The sequence below is a fragment of the Ceratotherium simum genome, chromosome 38 (assembly GCF_057802395.1).
Source record: "Ceratotherium simum simum isolate JZ-2026a chromosome 38, ASM5780239v1, whole genome shotgun sequence".
NCBI lineage: Eukaryota > Metazoa > Chordata > Mammalia > Perissodactyla > Rhinocerotidae > Ceratotherium > Ceratotherium simum.
Genome location: NC_141937.1, coordinates 17,063,642 through 17,076,879, shown reverse-complemented (window position 1 = coordinate 17,076,879; position 13,238 = coordinate 17,063,642). Strand labels below are relative to the sequence as shown.

Here is a 13,238-nt window from a genome sequence, read left to right as displayed (position 1 = left end):
TGTCAGACGCACCGCTTGTCAAGCCATGCTGTGGATGGTGGTGTCCCATATAAAGTGGAGGAAGATAGGAAGAGATGTGAGCCCAGGGCCAGTCCTCCTCAGCAAAAACAGGAGGATTGGCAGAGGAGGATTGGCATGGATGTTAGCTCAGGGCTGATCTTCCTCACAAAAAAAAAGCAGGAACGATTGTGAATGTGTAATAGAGACGGGAAAAGATGGAGGGCGAGGGGCAGGAGAAGAAAGGGAAAAAAATTCAGTGCCAGGAGTAGAGGAAATAACTTCCCTAACTCGGTCAGGCCCATATAAGGCTCAGAGGGTGAGCCGTGGAGAGGAGATACCCAGATAAAACGTGTCTGGCCACACACAGATGGACAGCTTCTCATTGGTGTCCTACCAGGCACACTGCCAGGAGGGCGGGAACAGCTTCTCATTGGTGTCCTACCAGGCACACTGCCAGGAGGGCTGGGACAGCTCTCACGGGTACCCGACCAGGCACAGTGCCAGGAGAGCCGAGACAGCTTCTCATTGGTGCCAGACTGGGACTTGACAGCCCACCAGACTCTTCGCACAGTTGGCTTACCGACCCCACTGCAGGTCTCGATGTCGTGGACGGGGGGCTCCAAGTTCAGTCTCGGCCTCCGGCTCCGGCTCCTGCTCCTGCTGCGGGACTGTCCCAGGGGCTGCTCAGCGGTGAGTTCCGGATGGAAGCTCCGGATGGAAGCTGCTGGGCGGGCGGGGTGGAGGGCAGGGAGGTGGGGGATCGGGAAGGGCAGGATGCATTACGAAGGTGGAGGGGGATGCAGGGGCCCACGAGAGTTTGGGAACCTTCTCAGCAGGTGGATATGCCTCTCACTCCTCAAGGCCACTCCCTGGCATCTGTAGGGCCTGGAGAAAGGTGACTTTGGCGAATAAGAAATGTGGGAAAATGGGAGCGGAGGCAGGGGAGGGAGAGAGGGTGCAGCAGGAAAGGCTGCTGAAGCCCCGGGTTCCCAGCCCGCCCGCCCCTTGGGAAGTGGGAGCTCAAGACCCTGGCACCTGGGGCGTGGTCAGGACAGGGGGCGTTCCCGCAGAAACACAAACCCCCTTGCTGCCTGCCCTCCTCTGCTCACACAACTGTCCCCACACACCCTCTGTCCTGCTCAGCGCTCTCCCCAGGAACCTCCCAGCGCGCCTGGCCAGCGGATGAGCACATCTGCAGCCCCAGCCACTGTCCCTCAGGTGTCTCTGCTGCTCCACCCCAGCTCACACCCTTTCACTGCCCACCTCACCTCGTCCCCACACACCCCAGGGCCGCCAACACCTTCCCGTTCACGAAGTGTCTCTAATCACCTCTCTACCAACTGGCACCTTATTCCCTTGCTGAGAGCACATTCCAGAAAAATCCTCCACCCCTGGCACCCAGAACCTGGAGTAGGAGGGATGGGAGGCAGGGCCCTGGCTTCTTGCCAGGCAGACACCTCTTCCTCCTTCCCCCTCTCCCCTCCCCCTTCTCCTCCTCCAGCAAGGGAGGGGCACTAGCCTTGAATTCCTGAGGGGGGGTGGAGCAGGGGCAGTGTCTGCTCTGCAGCCTGGCCCTTGAGAGCCTCTTGCTGTGGCAGAGATGGGAGTGGGGGCCTAGGGGTCCTTTTCTCCCAACCCCAAGGCTCACCTGTGTTTCTCCTTCCCAGAGGCTGGCTCTCTTCGCTATGACTTCACCATCATTCCTCAGCACAGACCAGAACAACCATGGTGTGAGGTTCAAGGCCAGGTAGATGGAAAGACTTTTCTTTCCTATGACTGTGGCAGAGACGAGGTGAAATCCTTGAGTCTCCTGGGAGAGGAGGTGAATGGCGCGAGGGTCTGGCAAGAACAGATGGAAACGCTGAGAGACGTGGGGGACTTGCTCAGACAGCAGCTTCCGAACATTAAACCGGAGAAATACAGGGACAGGGGTAAGTGAGAAAGTCCAAGAGCAGGAGAGAACAGATAGTGGTGTTCGCTGCATTTGTTATACTCACGTCAGAAAAAGGATGTTGGTCTTTCCCAAGTAGTCCAGCAGAAAGGCCAGCCCTTGGAGGAGTGAAGAAGGGGTGGACACTGGGGTAGAGGGGGAAAAGAATTTGTCAAGACCAGAGGCTGACCTCTTTCCCACGGTGGGGGTGGCAGATCCTCTCCCCCTGCAGGGCAGGATGATGTGTCAGTGTAAAGCCCATGGACGCACGAGCGCCTCCTGGCAGTTCGGCCTCCATGGACAGATGTTCCTCCTCTTTGACTCGGAGAATGGAACCTGGACGGTGCTTCAACCTGGAGGCAGACGGATGAGAGACATGTGGGAGAGTGACAGGGATGTGACTGAGTTCTTCACAAAGATCTCAATGGGAGACTGCAGGAGATGGCTTGAAAATTTCTTGGTGTGCTGGTTGAAAATGCTGGAGACAACAGATAGCTGAGAAGAGAAGGAGGAAGTGGTAGCTCTCTCCAGATTAGAGCAACCTGCCCCACTGTGTGTGTGTGTGCGTCTGTGTGTGTGTGTGTGTGTGTGTGTGTGTGTGTTTGAAAGGGTGCTCCATCCACCATGAGTTCTTCTTGGAAGAATAATGGCCATCGGTATCTTCTACCATCCTTCCTTCCCTTCTCACCTCCTGACATGTCTTCCTCACTGGACATCCCTCTGGTCCACTCACCGTGGGTTTCTGGCTGACCCCAAACCTGAGGGCATCATTCTATTTCCAGACTTTTTCTTCTTACTGTTCGCTCTTCTTAGCCTCACTTTTCTTTGTCATCTCACCTGGTTTGTTTCTGGAAATCCTTCAATACCACCCCAAATGTCAGCCCCTGAGGGGACTTCTCTACCACCATCCTCATGGGTCACCTCCTCCTCTGTCACAGCATGAGTGATTGCTTACATTGTAAACCTTGCTTCCCCCATTAGCTACAGGAGCCCCTTGGGGACAGGACCCATCTCCTCTCTCCCTTCCTACATCATGACCTGCCATAAGTAGAGGGGTAGAAAATGTCTGCATTATAGGATTATCTAGGGCAGCAGGAGCTGAGGAAGAGTCTCCTCAGAGGAGATTTGGTCTGGACAAGGCCTTTCACTCTTCCTTTTCCATTTCAGCATCACCCACCACGGCCCCAGCTACAGCCCAATCCAGGGCCCCGGCCATCACTCCCATCACCTGGATCCTCCCAGAGACCCTCACCTGCTCTATTATCTTCGTCATCTTAGGCTGAGTTCTTTACAGTAACAGGTACTGAGAACAGACTGAGAGGGAAGGGAGGGGCAGATAGCCTGGAGTGAGGACAAGGAAAGGTGGATTCCCAGCCAAACCACTGGCCCCTGACTGAACTTTCTCATCGTGGAAATGAGACCAGGAGAATAAGACCTCATATCGCTCAATAGCAACAACTTGGACAAACTCAGCCCTGAGTTCTGATATCTCCTCACTGGTTAGGCCAGTGGGAAAGGAGAGGGGCTCTCAGTGAGGCTTAGGGCCTGTGGATGCTAAAGGGGTTTAGCAAAGTCAGGCCTGACTCAGACCAGAATCCTTACTTGGGGGAGTCTAATTGGACCCAACAAGAGGTGGTGTGGGGACAGCAGACACACAAGTCGTGGGCAGGACTCACATTTGAGTGAGAGCTGCATGGTGGCTCCACGTGTTGTATTAAGGCAAGGGGACTCATCGAGGGGGCTAAGAGAGAGGGGTCTAATTCCAGGAAGAGGGGTGGGAAGGCCTTGCAGACTCAACTCAAAAGGCTGGAGTTCAGGGCTGTGTTCTCACAGACAGCACCTGGGTCACAGCAGGAAAGGCAGAAGGTGAAGAGTAGAGACTGTGTAGGACGAGATTAGGAGGAGGCCAGTTCTCCAGGGAACAAGGGGAATTCTGTCTCAGCCTGTTGCATGCGCCTGGCAGCCAGCCTCCTGCAGACCCCAGATCCTGAGTCACCGCGCAGCCCCTGCCTGGAGCAGAGGTGACTCAGGAGAGAGGTGGGACTGAGCTGCTGTGATGCTCACAGCTGAGCAGGACCAGGAATGGATGGGGCGAGGACAGGGACCCTCCCACTGAGAGCTATGTGTGCTGCTAGCTAAGAGGCTGGGAGAGGAGGAGAAGAAAGATGCTTGCCTCAACCCCTCCCCAAGGCTACAGGTGTTAGGGTGCAGGCCCTTCCCTTCCATCAGAGCTCCCACCAGGTCCTTTAGGCCCTCCTATCCAAGGGTAAATCAGAACATGAGCAAAAGGAGCAGATTGATTCATTACTCACTCTAGTCCTGAGTCTAAAATGATTGGTATGAGGGCCTGGAGCAGACTGTGATGTGGCAAAGATAGGAAGAGGTTGCTACAAGCTGATGGACCCGGGATTGGGGTGACGGGTGGGGGGGAATACATGACCCTCAGTGAGGAAGAGGCTCGAGTTGGGGAGTGACTGGGGAGCTGACCCAGGATTTCCTCAGCCACTGGGACCAACACTGTTTCTTTTCTGAAGGTTGATGATCCTGTGAAGAAGCCCCTGAGAGTGTGGTGCGTGTCACGACTCTGCCTCCTGGTTGGACGTCTTTGGCTCACCTGCTGCTCATTTCTAGCCCATCAGGAGGTCAGGCCTCACAAATCCAGATGTCACCATCAGATTGTGATGAGAGAGTTGATGTAACGTCTCAGGTCCCTTATTGCATTTGGGGATTCTGCTATTAAGCGCTTTGCTTCACATATTATGTCCCTTTCTCCTGGTGCTCTGTGATGGAATTCCTGCACTTCAACTTGAACTGCTTGAACAAGAAATCTCAACAAGGAGAACATTTTCCATCTTCTCTTTTGATTGTGGAAAACCAGATTCTTCTCTGCATCCTGACCCTGTTCTTACAAATGATATTGCCAGAAAAATACTGTGTGAGACTACAGAACCTCAGGGATTCTTTCTCTATCCTGAGAAACAACCTCACTGACTTTTCAACACAAAGAGGTTATTTTTAGGATCATTTCCTTCAGTGATGTGTGTGTGTGGGTGAGGAAGACTGGCTCTAAGCTTACATCCATTGCGAATCCTCCTCTTTTTGCTAAGGAAGATTAGCCCTGAGCTACCATCTGTGCCCATCTTCCTCTAATTTGTATACGGGACACCACTACAGCACGGCTTGATGAGCAGTGCATAGGACTGTGCCTGGGATCCAAACCTGCGAACCCTGGGCCACGGAAGCAGAGCATGTGAACTTAACCACTATGCCACTGGGCCAGCCACTCTTGCAGTAATTTTTTAACCTTTAATGATAATTGGGGCCGGCCCCGTGGCTTAGTGGTTAAGTGCGAGCGCTCCGCTACTGGCGACCTGGGTTCGGATCCCGGGTGCGCACCGACGCACTGCTTCTCCGGCCATGCTGAGGCCGCGTCCCAAATACAGCAACTAGAAGGACATGCAACTATGACATACAACTATCTACTGGGGCTTTGGGAAAAAAAAAAAGGAGGAGGATTGGCAATAGGTGTTAGCTGAGAGCCGGTCTTCCTCAGCAAAAAAACAAAAAAGAGGAGAATTAGCACGGATGTTAGCTCAGGGCTGATCTTCCTCAAAAAAAAAAAAATTATATTTGAATGAACACCTCTATTTTCTAAAAAACTTAATCACTTTGGAATTTTCATTTGATAACCCAGTAGAGAATACATGGCACTTCACTATTCCTCCACACTATGGGGCAAATGTAACTGGTGATTCTGCTAGATTTCTCGTGGAAACAGAGAATTTAAGGATCATTCTTAAAGTAACAAGCAGTCCTGCTGTCTCTCTCAAATGCTCTCCTGGTACCCTGATGCAAACAAGTATTCTGGGCCTTAAGCAATGATAACCTTTCTCATTTCGGCCCAGATCCCCCACCCCAGCAGTGACTTTCCTGTGTTCTCTCCACCCTGACTCGCCTTCTTCAGTGACATGTTAGTCTTCACAGCAGCAACATCTCTACTTACATTGTTGTTTTATTTCCCCTCAGAGAGAGGATCAGTGTCCAGAATATACAATGAACTCCCACAAATAAACAAGAATAAGTCTAATTCTCCTAACATTTGAGCAAATGTTTAGAGCAGTTCGGAGGAGGTCAATAAGCCTATGAACAGATTGAACATTTCCCAGATTATCAAGATAACACAAAAGAAGATTGGGTACACTTACACACCCACAAATGGACACACTGTGAAATATATCAAGTGGTGGACAGGACATTGAATAACAGGGGTTCTCTCACGTTGTTAGTAGGAGTATGAATTGAGTCAGTGCTCAGACATGTATTTCACCAGATCCCAATGCTGGATTGTGTGTTCTTCCTACTACGCGGCAATGCCAGTGTGAGTTCCAGGCGGGCAAACGTGGACCACAAAGCATGTAGATATGGTTGTTTATTGTAGTGTCATGTGTCACAGCAAAAATCTATCATTAAGATATCCAACTGAAGTAGTGTATATTTTTCAATGTTGTTAAAATATTTCTGTTTCTCTCTATTTCAGGGTAGATTATCTGAACTTCTATCCAAAATGAAACCACCAAAATGTCAGAGGAAAACCTTTTAAACCTTTCAACATGTAGGCTAATATACATTGTTTTAAACCTCTGTAATTTTCGTTTATTTGTTCCTGCAATAAAGCTAACCTACCTTGATTGTTAGGCTTCATATTTTTGGTCTGTTTCTTTTCATTTTAAGAGTATCTTTTGCAAATAATGTATGTCGTTGGATTACTTTTGAATCCAAACTGCCATCACATTTTTATCTTTTATGCTTTTAAAAGATAATTTCCCCCTCCATACGTGCTATCCTTTTCCTGTACTTAGTTTTCTTGTGCTGCTCTAATCATTATACTTTCTAATTCTTTCTCCTAATTATTGCCCTTAACTTATAAGCCACACTAATGTGTGTTTCATTAATTTATTTATTTACCTTTGTTTTTATTTATCCTTAATAAGAAGATGTCAGGCGTGTTTTCCTATCTCTTTTGTGTGCCACCTCTCAGCCCATTTTTCTGCTATTGTCTAGAATTTCATTTCTGGGATGTTTATAGGTACACGTTTTCTTTTCTGTGCTCTAAACTCTCTGCCGCCCACTCTTTGTGAGGCAACACCCATCTTGAACTAGTTATTTGGTTACTCATTCTCCTTATTTCTCTCGTCCCATCTCCTGGATGTGTTTCTCTTACTATTGGAGTATGTTCCACACAAGTATTTTCAACTTGAAACTTTATGGGGAAATTGTTCTTTAGGTTTTACATATTCAAAAATATTTTTAATACACTGTGGTAGTCAGAATTCTTAAGATTTTTCTGTTTTCTGTCCCTTGCTTACTCAATCAAACAGTAATTTGGATACTGCTGTGAAGGAGCTTTGCAGAGATAATTAAGGTTACTAATCAGTTGACTTTATTTTTTTTTTAAACAGTTTTATTTTTATTTTTTTATTTTTTTGTTTGTGAGGAAGATCAGCCCTGAGCTAACGTCCATGCTAATCCTCCTCTTTTTGGTGAGGAAGACCGGCTCTGAGCTAACATCTATTGCCAATCCTCCTCCTTCTTTTTTTTTCCCCAAAGCCCCAGCAGATAGTTGTATGTCATAGTTGCACATCCTTCTAGTTGCTGTATGTGGGACGCAGCCTCAGTATGGCTGGAGAAGCGGTGCGTCCGTGGGCGCCCGTGATCCAAACCCGGGCCACCAGTAGCGGAGCGCACGCACTTAACCGCTAAGCCACAGGGCCGGCCCCATCAGTTGACTTTAAAATAGAGAGATTATTGTAGATTATCTGAATGGGCCCAATGTAACCCCATGAGCCCTTAGATGTGGAGAACGTTTTGTGACTGGAGGCGAGAAAGATGCGGCAGAAGGAGAAGTCAGAGAGATTTGCTGTGCTGTGGGGGCTCTGCGATGTAGGGGGCCGTGTGCTGGGACTGGAAAGAGGCCCCTGGGAGTTAAGGAGAGCCCCTAGCTGGCAGGCAGCAAGAAAGGAGGTCCTTCAGTCCCAAAACTCCAAGGAACTGGATTCTATCAACCATCTGCAGGAGCTGGGAAGCAGATTCCTCCCAGGGTCTCCACCTAAGAGTCCAGTTTGTTGACACCTTGATTTTGGCCTCGTGAGACCCCGAGCAGAGAAATCAACTAAGCCAACTCAGACTTGTGACCTACAGAACTGTGAGACCATAAATACGTGTTGATTTAAGCAGCTAGGTTTGTGCTGATGTGTTATGGCTGCAGTAGAAAACTAATACATAACATCCTCCTACTTAAATGAGAATTTGACCGGATGTAAAATTCTGGGTCCAAAACTCTCTTCCCTCCATTCTTTGGAAGTAATTCTCCTGGGTCCTCTTGCAACCAGGATTGCTGTTGAGAAGATGCTGTTGATGTTTCCTTCTTCCTTCTGCAGTTTCTCAGGGCTCATTTGGGGAGGAGCCAGAAGACTGTGCTCACCTCGGTCCAGTTGAGTCTGCACTATCCTGTGCTGCCAGTCATAGTCTCGTGGAGCTGGAGGAAAGTTTTAAAACTGTTTCCACCAGTAGATCAATAGATGCACTTAGAGGTGTGACGAGCTCATCGTTTTTCTTTTGTTCAGGTGCTGCTAGTCTTCTCTCCCTCCACCTTTTTTAGAAATCAAATTTATTGAGAGATAATTTACAGACAAGACTCCGGTCTTTTGGGATACAAGCAGCTGAAAGTCCCTTATCTTTCTGAGTGTAAGAGAAACATGGAGGCATCTGGCCACATTATAAGGCATGTTCCCAGGCTATGGAGTAAAAGCAGGTGAATGACATTACTGCCGCCGTGACTCGTCTGTCCAACCTGTGAATTCTACAGAGAATCATATTTCCAAGCAGTCTTATCTTCACTTTAGCAGAGGGAAAAAACTAATGATATTTTCAGCAAACACACTTTAGATTCTAGACAAAGTGAATGCTGAAACTAGATTAAGTCCCTTTCACTTACTGTCATTTTTATACTTTATACGTTTCATAAAATCAGCCCACATAAGCCTAGATTTATCATAATAGATATTTTAAGAAAATATCCAACCTCTTTCAGTCATTGGAAACATTTACACTAATTCTAGGCTTTAAAAACTAGCCAAATTGTGGGGCCGGCCAGGTGGCATAGTGGTTAAGTTCACGTGCTCTGCTTTGGCAGCCCAGGGTTCCAAGTTTCAGATCCCTTGGGTGGACCAGCTCACCAATCATCAAGCCATGATGCGGTGGCATCCGATATACAAAATAGAGGAAGATGGGCACAGATATTAGCTCAGCAACAAGCTTCCTCAAGCACAAAGAAAGGGGAAGATTGGCAACACATGTTAGCTCAAGGCAATTGCCAATCTTCCTCACCAAAAAAAATAAATAAATAAAATAGCTAAACTGTAGAACAACTGCACCCTTTACAAACTGAACACACCTGAGTGAATCAGAGATTACTAGATATTTCTGGACTCTCACAGAAGGTTAAAGAATAATAGTCTAAAATGCATTTTTAGAATATACTTAAATGGTATGAATTATAGTAACAGTGTGCCTTTGAGGTGCAATCATTAATTTTGGATTTAATGCACAGAGTGGCACCATAGGATGACATGTAAAGTCAGGAGACTTGTACGTTTCAGAGCACAAATGAGCAATAAAATCCATATGACCAGAGTTCCCCCGTGGGATGCTCGCACAGTTCCTCGCAATGAGAGCATTTTTCTGCCTAGGAACTGCATAAGTGACCGTTCAGCTCTAGCTGGCGGACACCATGGGACCTGGCAACAGCAGAGCAAGAAAGTCAGGAAAATGTTCTGGTAGAAATCAGATGAGTTCCAATCTCCTTTGGCAAAGCATTTTAGCTACAGTCCCTCTTCCTCCCAACAAACTAACAAACACGGCACAACAGCAACAGTGACGGACACTTAGCCTCTGATTGCTGCAATAATGGGTAGAAATTCTCAATAGAGGGAAGAAATATTGATCCAGGAAAAAAGGCATGTGGATATAAAATGAAAAGCTCGTAATAATACATTTTTCATGAAAATGTTTTGCTTTATTAACAGCCATGTGCTGAACATTTAATTACACCTGTATTTAACAAATCAGATAATTTAATTATCCAATTTTTTCAAATTTTTTGTGTATTACAAGATGTTTTGTCTTATTTTTTCATGCAAAATATTGAGGCCTTAAAAAAAAATTGCCCCTGTCAGAGAATACCATCCATTTCAATTACTGTCAAAATATTTCGTATCACTTCATATAAGTAACACTTAGCTCAACAGAGTGTGCCTGTCTTCTGTTTGATTGCAGCTTGTAGAACATTCTCACCCAGCGTTATTTGAAATCTCCCTGACTTCTCTCTTTTTTTGTAAGGACCCTTCCTGGTCTCCTTCTGAGCTAAAAAGATTCATGTTCATGATGATAATATTGAGTCTCTCTGCCTGTCCCCGTGGAAACATTAAGCCAGTCACTGGTCCTCCGTGGCTGAGTCAAAGTCTACTGCAAGCAATGTTCCTTTTCTCTCAAAGCCAAGTTTAATCATTTGTCCAGTAGCCACTGGTGGGAAGAGAATGGATTAGGCCATGGCCTGAGCGGTCGAAGACGTGCCCTGGGAGAGAAGGAGAAGGAGGAGGAGGAGAATGAGGAGGAGGGAAGAAACCTGACAGAACCCTGTGACATAAACGGAGGATTCAGGTGAGTGCACGGCTGTTACTCACGGGATGAACCCCTGCCCAGGATTCCTCCACTGGTTTATCACTATCACCTCGGGCTCTCTCCAGTCGGGGGAAACCTGCTCTTGATGTTTCCTGGAGACGCTCTGTCTAGGCCTTTCTTTCAGAGCTCAGGATTTTGGAAAAAACAAAGGAGTCTTTTACATTTTCTCCTCTGCCATGAATCTCCCATGAGGAAAAAAACCCAGAAAGCTTCTTGCTTAGATGGTGAGACGGGAAGGTGGGAATATAGAGAGAAAAATCTAATGTTTTTCTTTATGTCAGTGCCATAAAGTCCACTCAGCTGACACAGGTCACATTAGGTTTTATCCTCTTGCAGTTTAACCTGGATAAGAGCACATGAGAGTCATTCACTGCCGCTCCTCCTCTGTGTTCTAACTGGTTAAGAGTCAAGATGAATTCATCCGTCTTTCACTGGGAGATACGATATTTTAGGTTCAGAGTTTTGGCTCTCAGTCACCAAAGCGAGAAGGATATGTAACTCTCTTGTTAAAAGCACAGCTGAGTTACATGAGAGGGAAATTATAGGGGCCAGACTTGAAAAGAGAGCTGAAAAGCAGAGTGGTAAGCCAAGGGTAGACACTGGCTTTCCAGAGGGTGGTGGAAGGACAGGGAAGGGAGGTGGAGGTCGTTCGCCTCAGTATGCAAGGGCCGTACTCCATAGATCCTACTCCTATTCAAGGACCAGACATCAGGCTATGGGGTCTACCCATAGTGAGGAGTTGGAAGTGAGACATCATGTAAAGCTGAGACATAGTGAAAAGATGGAATAGAAAAAAACTCTGCTCAGGGGCACAGGGAGACAACTAAAAGGAGACACAGGCATATTTCTCTGTCTTGGCCTGGGTTCTGTGTGCAAAAACAAACAAACAAATAAAAAATTCCTCCCTAAGAAGTAATAACTACAGGCTGTCCTTATTTGGCTATAGGTTTAGAATTCACTCTGCCTGACTGATCCAGGAATCTCCAAGCCACAAAATTAAAATAAAAATGTTTCGAAATAAATAAATTAATTAACTAAATGGAAACAATTCCTCGTTAGAAGAGATCCCTGGGTGTCTAGCAGAATCAAGCATAGTGCTCCTCCCGAAGAACACAACCTCAAGTAGGCTGCAGAGATTTCCTACAGATGAAGTCCTGCCCAAGAAAAGCTCATGGTTTAAACTTGCAGAACACATCAAGACTCAAACCACAATAAGTGAAATAAGCCCATTTAACACAGTAGGTTAGGCCCTCAGGAACTAAAGATATCAGAACTATCAATAAAATTGTAAAATATGGATATTTAAATCATTAAAGGCATACAGGAAGGAATAAAAAACATTGAAAATAATGAGACACTCAAAAAAGACCAGCTATATTTGAAATAGAACCAAACAGAACTTCAAGAAATAAAAAATATGTTTGTTAAAATTAAAAACTCCACACACTGGTCAACCAGCATATTAAACCTAGTAGGGTAGAGAATCAGTGAACTGGATGATTAATCTGAAGAAATCATTCAAAATTCAGTGGAGAGAGTTTCATTCTGAGACAGGTAGAAAATATGCATATACAATGAGATGGTCCAACTTACACCCAACAGGACTTCCAAAAGCAGACAAGAAAGAAAATGAGAGAGAAAATTTGCAAAGAGCTAGTGGCTAAGTATTTTCTAGATCTTGTGAAAGACCTTAATCCTCTATTTCTGGAAACACAATAAATCCCAAATAAGATGTATAAAAATAAATTCACTCCTAGGCACATTTAGGTGAAATTGGAGACTATCTTCAAGATCTTTAATGAGAAAACCTTAAAGAAAAAAAATGTTAAAGCAACTCTTGATCTAATTCCCTTCAATGGAAAGACAATGAAATTGACAACAGACTTCTAATTAGTTTTGAAAAATTCTCAGCCATTTATCCCTTCAAAAGTAACTTCTTCTCTATTTTCTCTTACCTCTCCCTTTAGGATTCCAATTAAATGTGGGGAAAACCTTCTTACTGTGTTCGTCAGAACCAAGAGGCTATCCATTGGACTTCAAAGTTATATATTGTCTGCCCTTGAACAGGAGATTCTACATCCATTTAACTGAAGATTAATCTACAACACATTCTTATTGCAAGAAGACACATTTTTCAGGCAGCCCGTTAGATGACACTGAGTTTCATGATTATTCAATATAATACATTTAAATCTGAGGTCAGAATGTAAAATACGACATTTAGGAACGTGATACAGAGTATGAGGATGTCCAGGGAGATTTAGAATTTATAAATCCGTGAAGTGATTTATATTCATCAGATGTGGAACTCTTTTTTTTTTTTTTTTTTTTGCTGAGGAAGATTCACCCTGATTTAACATCCGCTGCCAATCTTCCTTTTTTTTTTTTTTTTGGTATGTGAACTGCCACCAGAGCATGGCCACTGACAGATGAGTGGTGTAGGTCTGTGCCTGGGAGCTTGACCACTAGGCCACCAGGCCTGGCCCTGATGTGGAACATTTTTTAACTAATCTAGTCTTGGTAAAAACAAAATGTAAATCGCTTCAATGAAAGTTATCCCAGATATTCT

The 13,238-nt window shown here is 45.9% G+C and overlaps 1 protein-coding gene across 1 annotated transcript; it reads left to right on the top strand.

The window, feature by feature from the left end:
- Nucleotides 1-529: 529 nt before the first annotated feature.
- LOC101389660 (UL16-binding protein 1-like) lies at nucleotides 530-4,764 on the top strand. Its single transcript, XM_087424970.1, has 5 exons — nucleotides 530-687; nucleotides 1,670-1,931; nucleotides 2,146-2,418; nucleotides 3,095-3,230; nucleotides 4,465-4,764. Exons 1-4 carry the CDS (start codon nucleotides 601-603, stop codon nucleotides 3,211-3,213), a joined length of 741 nt encoding a protein of 246 aa, XP_087281096.1. The 5' UTR covers nucleotides 530-600; the 3' UTR covers nucleotides 3,214-3,230; nucleotides 4,465-4,764.
- The last annotated feature ends 8,474 nt before the right edge of the window (nucleotides 4,765-13,238 follow it).